The sequence below is a fragment of the Daktulosphaira vitifoliae genome, unplaced genomic scaffold (genome assembly GCF_025091365.1).
Source record: "Daktulosphaira vitifoliae isolate Bord-2020 unplaced genomic scaffold, ASM2509136v1 Scaffold_4, whole genome shotgun sequence".
Classification (NCBI taxonomy): Eukaryota; Metazoa; Arthropoda; class Insecta; order Hemiptera; family Phylloxeridae; genus Daktulosphaira; species Daktulosphaira vitifoliae.
The window spans coordinates 41,658,513-41,675,758 of record NW_026099575.1 but is presented as its reverse complement, the minus strand read 5'-3'; the positions used below and the strand labels follow the sequence as shown (position 1 = coordinate 41,675,758).

Sequence of the window (17,246 nt, the reverse complement as noted above, 5' to 3'; positions counted from 1 at the left end):
TATATATAACAAATTTTTATTGTAGTTGACACGGCCCGCGTCGTTTCATTATACACAATGCCCCACGACTCGTGCCACCTTTATCAGCCGTCGCCCTATTATGAGTATTTGACTGACCAACACCTCGCGTTATACGCCGCGGTACANAACTCGCGTTATACGCCGCTGTGCAAAGTCCAGCAAGCACCGCACGCCCGACGACATTCCGCCGCAAATGATACCGTAGTCTTCTTCCCGTTGTCAAAGTGACAACGTCTACGATTCGATCCGCACTCGCGCACCGTCGCTATCAACGCTGCTAACCTGTTGACGTCCGAGGAACACGCCGGACAACGCGTCGTCGATGCCAGCGAAAGTGTCGCGATATTATGCGAAGATTATTTTATTATTATGTTCATCTATTTGGTTTGTTTTATTTTTCGTTGAAATAACCTGTTGTTGCTCATTAATAAACAGCCCACGGGTCTCTATCTTCAAAACCAGTGACGACCACATTTTTATGACGTAAGTAGTGTCAACTGTTTCCCCAGTAAGGATCTTAACCGGTCTTACATTGGATCAAGGTAAGAAGACCATTTTCTGACTTGATTTTAACACGCTTATGTTTTATTAACACGTTTATATTAGTTTTTTTTTTAAATTTTTTTTTCAAATAATCAGCTAGGTTTCCTTCACATTCCCTCTTCTTCGAGTTACTTCAATTACACAATTCGACAGCAGTGAATTCCCCACACGGTTATAATAAATTGTCAATAGCGCAACAATTGTAGATTTCCACTTCGTTAATTATTTTTTTTTTAATATATAACAAGTAGATTAAGCAGTTGTTTGCCTATAAATCTTTATCGCGCGCAAGGCGCCGCCGCTGATACACATTAAAATTGCAACAATAGACAGCCATAGACAAGTAGTATATAATACACTCTATATCAACGCGTTCGATATAGTAATTAACAACCGGGTCCCATAAAACCGTTTGTATTATTAATTACGTTGTAACGGGTAACGGGGAATCAGGGTTCGATTCCGGTGAGGGAGTCTGAGAAACGGCTACCACACAATGGAAAGCTGTAGGCACGCAAATTATCCACTCCCGGCACGTGGAGGTAGTGACGAAAAATGATGATACGGGACAAATCCTAGGCCCATAAAAAACAGCTATACCTCGTGTATGATACATTTCCGTACATAAGTTTCATTATTATATATATATATACTTAAATATTAATATTCATTTATCTATTTCTATCCACGATGCCGACGTATATGCCACACATATAGCGTTTCCCCCGCGCTCCGCCAACCCACAAAAAACAGCTATACCTCGTGTATGATACATTTTCTTATTTAAGTTTCATTATTATATATTTATATATATACTTAAATATTAATATTCATTTATCTATTTCTATCCACGATGCCGCCGTATATGTCACACATATAGCGTTTCCCCCGCGCTCCGCCAACCCACAAAAAACAGCTATACCTCGTGTATGATACATTTTCTTATTTAAGTTTCATTATTATATATTTATATATATACTTAAATATTAATATTCATTTATCTATTTCTATCCACGATGCCGCCGTATATGTCACACATATAGCGTTTCCCCCGCGCTCCGCCCGCCCTTAAAAACCGCTATACCTCGTGTATAATACATTTTCTTATTTAAGTCACATTACTGTACATATATATATATATATATAAATAATATATATACATATTAGTTAATATTCATTTATCTATTTATATCGACGATGCCGCCGTATATGCTACACATATAGCGTTTCCCCCGCGCACCACCCACCAACAAAATACAGCTATACCTCGTGTATGATACATTTTCTTACTTAAGTCGATTTTCTATATATGTTTGTATATATATATATAGACACTAAGCACTATTAAAATTTATATATTAACACGCTTTATTCTCATTAAGAGATATAAAGTGTATTCATTCCGATTACGGGGCCTCGTATGACTCATTACCTTCACGTTTCGGGAGTGGATAATTTGCGTGCCTGCTTCCTTGCTTGGATGTGGTAGCCGTTTCTCAGACTCCCTTTCTGCGCAAAAGAAACTAGTAAGGCATCATGACTCAGCTCCAGTCAAGGGTTAGGCAACGGCGGTCTAGTTTTACGGTCATTGCAAACGGAAAGAATGATGCATATTAAGACTTAGTAGCTTGTGTTTGTAACCAGGGCACCTCCACGTGGTGACGGTGGGCAACAGAAGTATCTAGCAAAGTTCCTGGGTTAACGACGTGTATGCCGTCATGGCAAGTACAAGTGATGAGTACTTTACGATGCAGGGATTCGGAGTCCCAGTATCGGCGTCTGGTCAGGGTGAGAAAGCAGGCTCGCAGGCGTCGTTATCATGCGACTGCAGCTCTTCAGTAGTGGCCAACTTGGCTACTGGAGAGTATTATGTTACAGGAAGTAAGTTGTCTGATAAGACAACAAGAACGTTAAAGAAAAGTAGTCAAAAGTCAGTTAAAAGTCAGTTAAAAGAACTGCGGAACTCACAAGCGACGAATTAGAGAAAAGAAAAGAGAAAAAAAGGCTTTATATGAAAAATTATAGAGCCATGGAATCAAAGGAGGCCAAAGAAGCTCGTTTACAGCAAGTTCGTCAGCATGTGGCTGAAATCCGAGCCTCGGAATCGGAGCAGGCCAAAGAAGCTCGTTTGCAGCAAGTGCAGCAACGAAATGCTGAGTCCAGAAGATTAAGTAGAGCCAATATGACAGGCTTCAGGCAGACAATTAACACATTTTGTAATAAGATATGTGAAATTTGCACTAAACGGTGCTATCAACATCAAATATCTAAGTGGATTGTAGATACTAAAATAGCACTATATTTGCCTGACGAATTAAAACAAAAGCATTGTTGCACCATCTAAGTCTTACTGGAATAATCTAGATCCAGGCTTTATTCCAGAAGTGATTGCGGAGTTATCACAAGCCGAGCAGAGGTTGATTTCACGCATTATACCATTTGTTAAAATTATAAAACTTAGTGGTGTATTTGGGCAATATAGTTTTCGGGGTCAAGCAGTATTGTTCGCTCAGGATGTTTTTGAAGTTACTGAAAATCTTTCAATGATGTTACTAAGATCCACAAATAATGCTGGAATAGTTATCATTACTGAGCGTCTTGAAAATATTAACGTTACACGATAGTTTTCAGTATCTAGTCAAAAAGTATATGATGCACTCCATTGGTTAGTTGCTAACAATCCACTTTATAAAGACGTCAATATCGATCAAAACGTCGTAATGAATGATGAGGATATCATAAGAGTAGAAGAAGCACCACTAGAAGTTTCTGAGGAGACTAGTGAAGAACCTACCGAGGGAACTAGTGCTTACATGAGCATCAGCGATGATGCGAGAATTGTACGTGCTTCATGACATCAAGGAAACGATTCCATATTCACATCCGGATATGCAGTCGTACAAAGTTGTGCGATGGCATTGTCCAACATCCTAAGAGCTAGTATTCATACACCACAACACTGGTCGACAAACACCCTCAATCTGAATATGATAACAGGGGACCAAATCTACAGCGAAATAAGATTTCAAACGGAGAGAAGTCTATCGGCATATCCTATTGAAGATGATGGATACCTACTGGTGCGAAATTTCAATGCGGTCAAAGATGATTTGATCGCATTTGGCAAAAGATTTAAGATCACCTTTGATGATGAACCAAGCATATATGGTAGCTTGAATGATAAGTATAATGTAGCAAACCTTGGACGTACCCTTCATCAAGATTTGGAAGATCTGTTCATGGTATATAGCGCCGGCATATTGATAACAGGTGGACAATCATTCGGAGTGATGCACTACAATGGCAAATATTACTTCAGCAATTCACATTCTTGTGGTTTAAAGGGATCCAGAGCGAACGACAGCAACGGAAAAGCTTGCATCATCGAATGTGATAATTTAGGAGAGTTTGTGAGGATCTGCAAACGTGCAACAGGTAGCTTAAATGTACAGTATACTCTTGATTAGGTTGACGTTGAAGTCATTGATATAGAAAATGGCCCGGAGGAGACAGAAACACAGCAGAGTATTGCGTCGTTAACGACAGCGTCTGAAACGATCACTTCTCAACAGAAATTAACTGATCAAATAATTCCACTGCAGACATCAGTGATGGCACCGATTGATGTAATGCAACCCAATGTGGAAGATGAACTACAGGTTTCACGGAATCTCAATGAGATCACCCGTAAAACGAAGGACAATATCGTTAATGTGGGACATGAACTGAAAGCAGAAGAATTAGCCTGGTACTTCTTATTTCCTTATGGAAAGTACGGTTTTAAAGAGCAAAGACCCGTAAATATTACAGCATTAGACTACTTTCAGTTTAGAATTTTGGGAAGTGATACAAGATTTCAACGCAACGACTATCTCTTTTTTGCCTTATGCTTCTTTGAATATTATCGTATCAAAATCACTATATCAGCATGTGGTAAGAAAATTGTTAATCAAGAAGGAGCAGTCGAAGACGTCCATCTGTATGTGAAAAATTTGAGAGGTTCTGCAGCTTATTGGAGATCAGCCTTGAACGAGCTATTAGCTCAAATCAGATGTTTAGGAGCTCCAACCTACTTTGTAACATTTAGCTCAAATGATCTCAACTGGTTAGATCAACGAAAAGCTTTGTTAATAGCTGATAGTAGACCTGATGTTGATCATAATACGCTCGACATTTATGAGACTCAAAGACTTATCGAAAAGTACCCAGTAATTTTGAGTCCACATTTCATGGTTAGAGTAAATGCTCTAATGAAATTTATCAAAAACAATGATGACATATTTGGGGGTAAAGTGAAAGACCATTGGTGGCGTATTGAGTTCCAGAATCGGGGCAGTCCTCACCTTCATATGGTGATTTGGATTGAAAATCATCCAGAGTTTGATTCAGAAGAAGGGAAACTTCTTCTCGATCGTAACTGTTGCTGTAAAATGCCTACAGAAGAAGAAGATCCAGAGCTTCACGATCTAAAAATTTGAAATGTCAAATCATCGGCATACACATACTTGTACTAAAAATAATACCTCTGTAAGATGCCGATTTAACTTTCCACGTCAAGAATGTAACGAAACACGAATTGTGTCTCATTCTTCAGATGATTTTCTTCGTAACGGAGGTAGAATTTGTTTACTTAAGCGTCGAAAGGAAGATGCGTGGGTGAATAATTACCACCCAGAGTTATTAAGATNTACGTGGGTAAATAATTACCACCCAGAGTTATTAAGATTGTGGACAGGCAACATGGATATTCAGCCGTGCGGATCAAACGAAGCGATAGCGTACTATATAGCAAAGTATCTATCGAAAGCAGAACCTGAAGGTGTAGATTCTGGAATAGCGCAAGCAATACAGCAAATTCAACGTGAAGAGACTGATATTTCACGCAAACTGTTCAGGATATGTATGAAGATTCTTCATGAACGACAAGTATCGGCTGCAGAATGTGCGTATCGACTTTGTCATATCCCATTACGAGATAGCTCGCGAAGCTGTATTTTTCTGAACACAAGAAAGCCAGAACAGCGTTACAGAGTATTGCAATTCGACAAAAGTGGACACGCAACTGGTTATTGTAGCAATATCTTTGAAAGATATAAGAAACGTCCATTACAACATCCTGACTACGATTTTGCGAACATGAGCCTCACAGAGTTTGCAATGTTGTTTGAACCATTTTATCCGAAAAAGGTAAATATATGCCTTACCATTCGGAAACTGAACTACTCGAAGGTTTTAATAATGCAAAAGAGGCCTTCTTAGATCGAGAGGATCGATTGAAGGAAATGAGCAGACATATGTACCAATTTCGAGAGAGGGACCAACAGCTTGAAAACGCATTCAATCANGGCCAACAGCTTGAAAACGTATTCAATCAAGTACATGCCTTTGAAATTTTAGAACAGCCAGAGATTATCAATCCTGAACTTGGAGAAGAAGAATTACCAGAGACAGAAATGAGCAATGATCAATTCCAGAGAGCACAGCAGGCTATGAATATTGATCAAAGACAATTGTTCATCTTCATTACAGAGAGTATCAAAAATCAGCTAAACGGTGATATTAAACGAGAAAAAATTTTTGTAACTGGTGGAGCAGGTACCGGAAAGACTTTCCTCTTTAATCTTTTAAATAACCAAGTTAACCGATGTTATGGAAAATCGGTTGTGAAAATTGGTGCCCTCACTGGAGTTGCAGCACGATTGGTCGGTGGCTCTATGCTACACCGTCTGCTAAAACTACCAGTACAAAAAGATGGAGTTATCGTTAGCATGCCGCTTCTAACTGGTAATTATTTGAGAGGGATGCGCCAACTATGGCAAAACGTTGAGTTTCTGTTCATAGATGAAATTTCTATGGTACCTTATGAGATGCTTTGCATGATCGACTCTCGTTTGCGTCAATTGAAAAGCCCGACCGCCTGTTTTGGAGGCATAAATGTTTTACTCTTTGGTGATCTAATGCAGTTACCACCTGTCCGAGGACATCAAGTATTTCAACAACCAGAACACATGAAACCTGCTACACATTTGTGGCAGCAATTCTGCCTGGTTGAACTCAAACAAAACATGCGCCAACAAGGAGACACGACATTCATAGATGTGCTTAACGCCCTAAGAGTTGGAAAATTAACGTCTAAGCATCTTGAAGTTCTTCTTGGTAAAGTTTCAGCAGATACTACTGAAGAATTTTCGTTTGAGAGAGCTTTGAGGATTTATCCGACAAATGACCAAGTTGCTAGACATAACGAAAAAGTTCTTCAGAGTTTTGAGGATAAAGGGACTGTTATTTATACAATTAAAGCACAAGACCAACTCATTGATGCTACACGAAATTTAGGTAATAAAGACCTAAACTCTGTAATACCTAATGATATCAATAAAACAGGAGGTCTTCCTAATGTATTGAAAATATTCGTCGGAGCTAAAGTGATGTTAAGATCGAACATTGATGTGTCAAAGGGTTTAGTGAATGGTAACATGGGCTTCATTACAGAAATTATATGGCCAAATTTTCGTAGGGACCAAGTATATGCAGATGACATCCCATCAGTCCGTATTAATTTCGGTTCAGATGGTGAACACGTAATTAAGCCAATATCGATACAATTTCCAGCAAAATATAGCTATGGAACTGCTGAGAGACGAATGTTACCACTAATCCTGAATTGGGCATCAACCGTTCATAAGATGCAAGGCTGTACAGTTGATCATGCAGTCATTTATCTGGGTTCACGGATGTTTGCTGCTGGACAAGCATATGTAGCACTTAGCCGGTGCAGATCATTGGACGGTATTCGAATTGAAGAACTTGATTGCTCAAAGATGACAGGTAAAACCCCATGTAACAGTGAAGCATTAGATGAAATGATTCGACTAAGAAATAATAACTCATAAGAATCGTCAAAACATGATCGATTTCATAATGATTATAGTTACATTACATACTATAATATTTGTTAACAACAATACCGTTGTTAACTATAATTACGTACTCGATCCGGTTCAAACAGTCAACGTATGATTCTCACTACATCGATAGTGTGGTTATATGTACTACCGGCCGATCAGCTGTTACACACCACACACGCACATAAACACATTTTATAGCATAGTATAATATTGTATTCAGTTTAATCTACATTAATTAATTTAAGAGTTTTAAACACACAAAACAAAAACACACTTACACATTTATTCACAACATAGATCACTGGTTTTGTGCAGGCGAACCCTCCCACCTCCAGTGACTCTATTTACACGGCATTACACAAAACAGTCTGATCAGTATTAAGTGTTTATAACCGGTTCGGGTACGCTCTATAATATTTAGTGCCCCTGTGCTTAACAATATTTTAACCAAAAACATACATACCGAGCTATTTATGTGAAAAAAGTATAGTTAAAAAAAACTAAAAAACACGCTTTCATAACATATGAAACTAAAAAGTAAAAATATACATTCAATTTCGTGAAACGAAAAACAATTATTAATTTTTACTTTGGCTACACCAATTGTAGCAATTATAAAAAATATAATTATTAGTTATTTTCATTGTTATAGTGTTATCAATATAAATAAGTTAAATTTAGTAATACTTGTTTTTACATTAATTGCAATTTTTTAAACACTTAATACATTTAATACATTTTTATTATTTTAATAAGCTAAATTTACACTCTTGTTATACATTAGCAAAAGATTATTATACTGAAGTCAAGTTTCATCTACATTAATTAATTGAAGAGTTTTAAACACACAAAACAAAAACACACTTACACATTTATTCACAACATAGATCACTGGTTTTGTGCAGGCGAACCCTCCCACCTCCAGTGACTCTATTTACACGGCATTACACAAAACAGTCTGATCAGTATTAAGTGTTTTTAAACGGTTCGGGTACGCTCTATAATATTTAGTGCCCCTGTGCTTAACAATATTTTAACCAAAAACATACATACCGAGCTATTTATGTGAAAAAAGTATAGTTAAAAAAAACTAAAAAACACGCTTTCATAACATATGAAACTAAAAAGTAAAAAAATACATTCAATTTCGTGAAACGAAAAACAATTATTAATTTTTACTTTGGCTACACCAATTGTAGCAATTATAAAAAATATAATTATTAGTTATTTTCATTGTTATAGTGTTATCAATATAAATAAGTTAAATTTAGTAATACTTGTTTTTACATTAATTGCAATTTTTTAAACACTTAATACATTTAATACATTTTTATTATTTTAATAAGCTAAATTTACACTCTTGTTATACATTAGCAAAAGATTATTATACTGAAGTCAAGTTTCATCTACATTAATTAATTGAAGAGTTTTAAACACACAAAACAAAAACACACTTACACATTTATTCACAACATAGATCACTGGTTTTGTGCAGGCGAACCCTCCCACCTCCAGTGACTCTATTTACACGGCATTACACAAAACAGTCTGATCAGTATTAAGTGTTTATAACCGGTTCGGGTACGCTCTATAATATTTAGTGCCCCTGTGCTTAACAATATTTTAACCAAAAACATACATACCGAGCTATTTATGTGAAAAAAGTATAGTTAAAAAAAACTAAAAAACACGCTTTCATAACATATGAAACTAAAAAGTAAAAAATAAATATAGTTTAAAAAAACTAAAAAAACACGCTTCTAAAGCACATCGACTAAAAAGTTAAAAATAATTTTTAAAATAAGCTTAAAACTATAATTTACAAAAAATACTAGTATTATTGTGAAATAAAATAACCTTAAAACAATAATGAACGAATAATAATAGTATTATTGTGATATAAAATAAGCTTAAAACAATAATAAACGAAAAATACTAGTATTATTGTAAAAAAAGCGTGGGTGCTTTGTGCCATATTTTTCGTATATTGAGCGCCCGACGCTTTTATCACAATAATAACTTTTTAGTCGATGTGCTTTAGAAGCGTGTTTTTTTAGTTTTTTTAAACTATATTTATTAACACGCTTATATTAGTTTCACCTGTATGTATGTATGTATGTAACTCTCCAAACGCCACGCGTTATCGCATATTCCGTCGTCTAGACTAGACTGTCATAACGCATTCACCCCACCCCACGCCTCGCTCAACCCACACCGGCAATACTATTCCTGTATAAATTTATTTTTGGTTATCGTACCCGTACACGAGTGTTTGTCATCAATATTATATATATATAAACAAATTTTTATTTTGACTGACCAATACCATCCGCGTACCATACGGCTTATGTATATATTCCTACCGCCGTTTATACCTCAGGTATAGCGTTAGTCCGACCCGCCCGCCCACAAAACACGGCTATACCTAGTGCATGATACGTTTACGTACTTGAATCGCTTTACTTGTATATATATATATTCTAATTACTATTAAAAATATATAATAACACACTTTATTCTTATTTAGAGATATAGAACTCATTCATTCCGATTACAAAGGATGAATCCAGTATCGTCATTTTTCGTCACTACCTCCATGTTCCGGGAGTGGGTAATTTACGCGCCTGCTGCTTTCCTTGGATGTGGGAGCCGTTTCTCAGACTCCCTCCCCGGAATCGAACCCTGATTTCCCGTTACCCGTAAGAACCATGATATTGATAGTAACTATTATCATAACATGAAACTAAAAAGTGAAAAATAAATATAGTTTTTTTAAACTATATTTATGATACTGTAGTGTAATAATTATATTTTGTCTATAAATATGTTACTAAGGTAAAATACAGTAAATAAATTGGAACAAATGCATTTTACCACCCCATCGAGTTTTTTCAATTTTTTTAGCTTCGATGCGAAGCGGAGAAGGTATTAATTTTACTATGATGTGTTTTTTTTTTTTTTTTTTTTTGTCTGTTGCCACTTTTTCTCAGCTCTCACTGGACCGATTTCTTTCAAAAATACGTCAAAAGATCACAAATCGTATCTAGTTGAAGACATTACCCTTAAAAATTGAAAAAAATTCCCTCGTTCCCCGCAAATGGGGGAAATATCCAAAAAAATTACAAATTTAAATATTACTAATTTTCGAAATTTTTTCACTTTTTTTTCTTAAAACTTCCATAACTTTTTGTAAAATCAACAAATCAACATAATTTTTTTTTATACTAAAACCTTAGATATTTACCTTTCATTTGATATCATTTTTTTGAAAATCTATCACTTAACCTGCTCATTGGGGGGGATTTAAAATGGCAACTTTTTTACAAAAATTAATTTTTTCAACTTAATTTTTGAAAATGTTCCGGAAAGACTGCGTCCTTTAAACATATATCAAATTAAAAATTAAAGCTTAATATATGTTCTACAAAATGAAAATTTGTCCCGACACTTTTTTTTTTACATTTAAACGGCTGCCGTAGTTAAAAAAACACTATTTTTGTGTTAAAATTTTCGATTTTCGATTTTAAATTTTCAACTTAAAAATGCTATAACTTTTTGAAAAATGTATATATCAGCACAAATTTTTTTTTTCTAAATACATTATAAGTACATCTTTCATTTGACATACTTTTTATTAAAATTGGACAATTTCCCCTTATATAGGGGGCGTTCAAAACTTAAAATATTGTAAAAAACATAGATCTTTTTCAACTGAACTTTTGAAAATGTTCCGGAAATACTGCGTCCTTTAAACATATATCTAATCAAAGATTATGTTACGTACTATCAAATGAAAAAAAAAAATTTGTCCCGACATCTTATCTTCTATGTGGAAATGACTGTCGAAAATTTAAAAAAAATGTAATGTTTGCGATAAAAATTACATTTTATCGGGATGTTTTTTGTACTTAAAACTGCCATAACTTTTTCAAAAATGAACAAATAAAAATAATATTTTTTTGTATTGAAACCTTAGATATTTCCCTTTCATTTGATATAATTTTTTTTGAAAATCTAACACTTATTCTGTTCACTGGGAGGATTTAAAATAGTAACTTTTTTACAAAAAATAACTTTTTCAACTTAATTTTTGAAAATGTTCCGGAAATACTGCGTCCTTTAAACATATATAAAATTAAAGCTTATTTTATGTACTATAAAATGAAAAAAAAAATTTGTCCCGACGATGTATCTTCTATACGCAAATGGCTACCATATTGAAAAATATACTATTTTTGTATGATAATTATAGGTTTTGTATTTTATTTTAATAGAAGTTGATGTTGCTTTTGCAATTATCCATCAATTTTTTTAAATTAAACACTATCTACAGATTTGCATCGAAGCGTTTCATATGATAGTGATTTTAATCACTGTCAGATTAAATCTATACTGGACCCTACTATGCAATGTCTCCACTATGCCACGACCCCACTGTGCTACCGTTTTTTTTTTAAACGTGTGTTTTTCAATGTTTTTTTCAAAACTGTTTGAAAAAATTGTCGGAAACAATTGGTTCAAAAGTTATAGCTTTTTAAAGTTGAAACGTCAAGAACTAAAAATAGCTCAAAAATTGTTTTTTTTTTGTTAATTTTTGGGATTTTTTCTCATGATACTATTGTGAATCTATAATGACGTAATTATTACATAATATCCTCATTCTAAAAATCCTAAAACCAAAATTATCTTTAAAAATAAGGATTTTCCAAATTTTTTTTTCAAAACTACGCACATCAAATTTACGCAATACGAAATAAAAATAACAAGAAACTCAATTAATTCAATTTGAGCAAAAAAAAANCTACGCACATCAAAATTATGCAATACGAAATAAAAATGGGGTTTTCATAAAATTTTATATAAGTGATTAGGTAATAACAAGAAACTCAATTAATTCAAGTTGAGAAAAAAAAAAAAAAAAGACCACGATGTGGTGTTTTACTTAGAATTGTTAATTCAATAAAATAAAAGTTAATACTGTATATTATGTATATCAATTAACACTTGTTGAAAACAAAAAAAAATACTATTACATTAGATATTGGAATATCAGTATTCATCTTGATACCATTTAAAATAATTGCACCTTTGTGTGTTCGTGCGCGATTTTGCACAGCAGTAATACGGTCTGTCCTTATTACTTCCTGAACTAGTAATGAATAATGATGCTTGTATGACAATTACAGTTGTGATAATCTTCAGCCATGTATTTAAAGTATCGACAACGCGTTGGATCAGTATAATCTTTACGACACACGACAAATTGCGTGTTACTCGATTCTAAATAACTATTAGGTGTATCCCGAATATTTACACTTAAACCACAAAGACATTTGTACAAATTTTCATCATACATCCATCGGTTCATAGTGAGAAAAAATAACTTAAATAGAAAAAGAATTAAGCTGTAATCTATTGGTAAACAACTAAGATTAGACTATAGATTACATCGTTTATTTTTCAATGTTATAGAAACAGTGCATCATGATGTTTGTTACCAACTGTCAAATATAAAAACGTATTATCATAATTTAAATAATGCAAAAAATTTTATAAATAGTTAGAATTGAAACTGATACTGTATGTATAAAATGTATCAGCAATACCATTTCAGCAACAGTTTGAATTGAGCGGCGCGTCGTAAATTTTTTTATTTAAGGACCTACACACATATAAATATTTTTTTAGTGTAATTAAATAAATAAAATTCGATTACTAATCTTCGAGAATACTTTTTCTAATGAATTAATGCAAAAAAACAAAAAGAATAGAAGTATATAACAAAATTTGTCAATGATGGTTGAAAACTTTGAAAGCTCATAACTTTTAAACTGGACTTTGCCGACAAAAATTTTTTATATATTCTTAGTCAGTATCAAAACTGAATCATTTAAAAAAAAAAAATTGAAAAAACTCGATGGGGTGGTAAAATGCATTTAAGCCAATAAATTTATAATACAACTTAAATTATTATAATTAAAAATAACTACTAAAAATTATTATGATATAAATAAATATAGTTTAAAAAACTATATTTATATTCGGGCTCTCTATGTACAAAAAATATGACACAAAGCACCCACGTTTTTATCACAATAATACCAGTATTTTTCGTTCATTATTGTTTTAAGCTTATTTTAAAAATTATTTTTAACTTTTTATTTGATGTGCTTTAAAAGCGTGTTTTTTAGTTTTTTTGAAACTATATTTATTTTATTTATATTGAGGATACGAAATAAATTAATTATATGCATGAAAAAATACATTCTAAGTAATTTTCAACACGTGTTCACTGATTTGTATTTACTTCTAAATGTTTACGAATTATAACTAAATATTTGGAAAGTTAGCTAGTGTGGGATTGTTATTCTATGAATTCGTTATTTTACAGGAAAAGTGAACTCAAATAACCAAAATGTCGTTACGTGTGGAAGTATGATATAAATTTTAATCATATTTAAGGCTATACTAATTCACTGTTCCAAGTTTATTATATTATATAAGCAGATTATTAATAATTATTATGTACATAAAAGCAGTTACTCGAAGCCACTAAATATTAGTAAAAATGTATGATATAATAATAATTATAAATACTTCTTCTAGCTCATTTTTATTGAAGTTTGGCACCACATCTGAAAACGTAGGTATGGTAATTAAACAAATAAAACAAAGTAATATTCCAAAACAAAAATAGAAATCCATTTTTAATAAAGTTAATATATGAGTTAGTAAAACATGAAAAATAATTTTTATTATTAAATTAATTTAGCTTATATAGATCAATTAAATCTATTTAAATAAATTTAAAATAGGGTAAAATAAATTAAACAATTATTTTGTTTACTTAAATTGTATGTTTATAAAAATTATTCATATATTATCGCAGTAAAATATTATTTATTCATTTTCAAATAAAATAAAATATAGTATAAAAATATCAATTGTATTAAAATAAATAAATACAGATAATAATTTAAGATTTAACCATGTCTACAGGGTGATTGAAATCTGGTAAGACACCCATTTTCTCAGAAAATATTGAGAATTTTAAATTTTATTATAGAGAAAAAATATCAAGTTAAAAAAACTCTACAATAATATGTGGTCAAACCATTATTTTTTTCGTCCCTTCAAGGATAAAATCCCTTATTTATAATTTTCTTAAATAGGAACCCTTATTTTTAACTTTATAATATGATAGAAAAAAAAATTACAAACAATTTTAATTCTAAACTCTAGACAGCCAACCAGCCAANAATTCTAAACTCTAGACAGCCAACCAGCCAAGATTCCCAGTGTTGTGAACTGGCTTTTTGCTGCCTAATTTTAATTGTGTAATTTAATAGTATATATATATATTAATCATGGGAACGGAAGCCTCTTTTGTCTTGTATATAAAGTATTTACCAGGCAAGCATCTAGTCCTTCTAGAACATTCGATGCTTGCTCAGCCCTTTTCAATGTATTGGGCCTACAGCCGCCGCCGCCTGAGGCGTTGCGCCAATAGTGGTCAGCTACTCGTTCAAGAGTCATATAGTTCATAGGGTCGAACCTGGACGACTCTCCACTGAATCACTTTCACTGAATCTTTTGTTAATTTGCTCACTGAATCTTTTATGTTAACTTGTTCACTGAATCTTTTATATTAATTAAGTATCAACTCATTAAAGTCGAGAAGTCAATTATAAGTGTAAATGTATTTTTAAATATAATAAATAGCAACTAATTATCAAACGAATTATCTTTTCATTTTGTCTACCGTACCAACCAGGTCACAACACCAGCCTAGTGTCACCAATGGGTGATTTCTTAATTCAAAATATTCATGCTACTATTAAAAAATCATATATACTTATTGTGCTATGTTGTACAGATTGTGTATTTCAAATTGTAAATAAAATAAACAATTTTATTCTTATAATTTTTTTTATCCGATTAACAGTTCGTTTGTTACAGCTTGTTAAAATTAAGTGATATTAGGGCAATTTTCTATTGTCATTTTACTGTATTTAATACAGAAATCATTATTTTTATTTACAGTTGCATAAACCAATTTATTGATTAAATTTTATTGGTCCAGTTATGACAGGTAAATTAGCTATACAAATTTACTACGCACTAAATGAGTGATAACAATAATAGATTCAAATCGGATTTTCGGTGTATCTTTAATAGCTAAATCTATAGTTTGGTAAGACTAAAGGATCTAACAAAATTACCGGTTGCACTACCACCGATATTATGAAACGTAATAAATGCCAATATTTTTTCTGGTAGTCAAAATCTTTAAACAATTATAAAACGTAAACGGTTGTTCGGATAAAAAAATTATAAGAACAAAATTGTTTGTAATTTTTTTTCTATCAAATATTATCAAATCAAAAATAGTGGTTCCCATTTAAAAAAAATATAAATAAACATTTTTATTCCTGAAGGGATAAAAAAAAATTCATTTAACTTCATATTATTGTAGTTTTATAAACTTAATAATTTTTCTTTTTACAAAAATTTTAAACTCTCAATAGTTTCTGAGAAAATAAGTGTCTTATCAGATTTCGATCACTCTGTATTTCACTATTTATAATGTATAATGTAGCACTGTAATATTTTTCTATAACAAACAGTATAGTTTTATACATCAGTATAATATAAATATAGTAACCAATTAATAATTAAAATATTTAAAATTTTAAAAGGTTTAATAATATAATGTAATAAGTACACGAATGACATTTAGCCCTGAGGTCATCAAATAACATCACTGTTCGCACTATCTTTGGTTTCAAAAACATTAATAAAAAAAATAATACAGAATATCAAATAAAAGAAAGTAAATTTAAATTTGGGTAATTTACGGTTAATCCATGCCAAATCATCCACCTTACTTTTTTATTAAATTTTCTGGGTTTATTCTTTATGCTATAATTAGATTAAAGAAATTATTTTTATGACCTTCCCATTTTTATTGCTATTTCAATAAATAAAAAAACCCAGCACAGGGGGGTCGCGACACAGTGGTGACGTGGTATAGATGGATCAAGTATAATGATATCTGACAGTGATTAAAATCACTATAAAAAAAAAAATGCATCTTTAGATAGTGTTTAATTTTAAAAAATTGGTGGATTATTCCAAAAGCTAAATAATCTGCTAGTTCCTTATTAATATCCTGATTANAAGCTAAATAATCTGCTAGTTCCTTATTAATATCCTGATTAATATACCAAATGATAGGTAAAGACATCATGCATCTATAAAAAAAAATTTATATTGATCCATACATCTTTCAAAAAGTTATAACATTATAAAGTTAAAAATATAAAAAAGAACTTTTTTACAAAAATCGTATTTTTTTTATAAACTTTGATGTCTGTTTTCACCATGAAGATAAAATAAAGTCCGAAATTTTTTTTTTGCATAATAAATTATATTACATTAGCATTAATTTAAGATATATATAAAAGTGTCAGACCTTCCGGAAACCTCCAAAAAAATTACAAATTTAAAAATCGCTAATTTTCGAAATTTTTTCAATTTTTTTTACTTAAAAGTGCCATAACTTTTTCAAAAATGAACATATCAATATAATTTTTTTTTACATAGATGTGTAATATCATAACCTTTTGTTTGGTATATTTTTTTCATAAATTTAATCCTTAACCTGCCCACAAGGGGGGATTTAAAACGACAACTTTTTCAACTTAAATTTTGAAAGTGTTCCGGAAGGTCTGACACTTTTATATATATCTTAAATTAAAGCTAATGTAATAT

At 32.0% G+C, this 17,246-nt stretch overlaps 1 protein-coding gene across 2 annotated transcripts in view; it reads right to left on the bottom strand.

Annotated features, from left to right (window-relative positions):
• The window catches only part of LOC126905646 (uncharacterized), a 35,441-nt gene extending 21,236 nt beyond the window's left edge, over positions 1-14,205 (bottom strand). The window contains exon 1 of one of the 2 annotated variants that reach the window (XM_050685573.1): positions 14,070-14,205. In XM_050685573.1, coding sequence (XP_050541530.1) covers positions 14,070-14,177 — 108 coding nt within the window. In that variant the 5' untranslated portion in view covers positions 14,178-14,205. The remainder of the gene's footprint in view (positions 1-14,069) is intronic. The other variant, XM_050685574.1, reaches the window with a different exon arrangement.
• Positions 14,206-17,246: the final 3,041 nt, after the last annotated feature.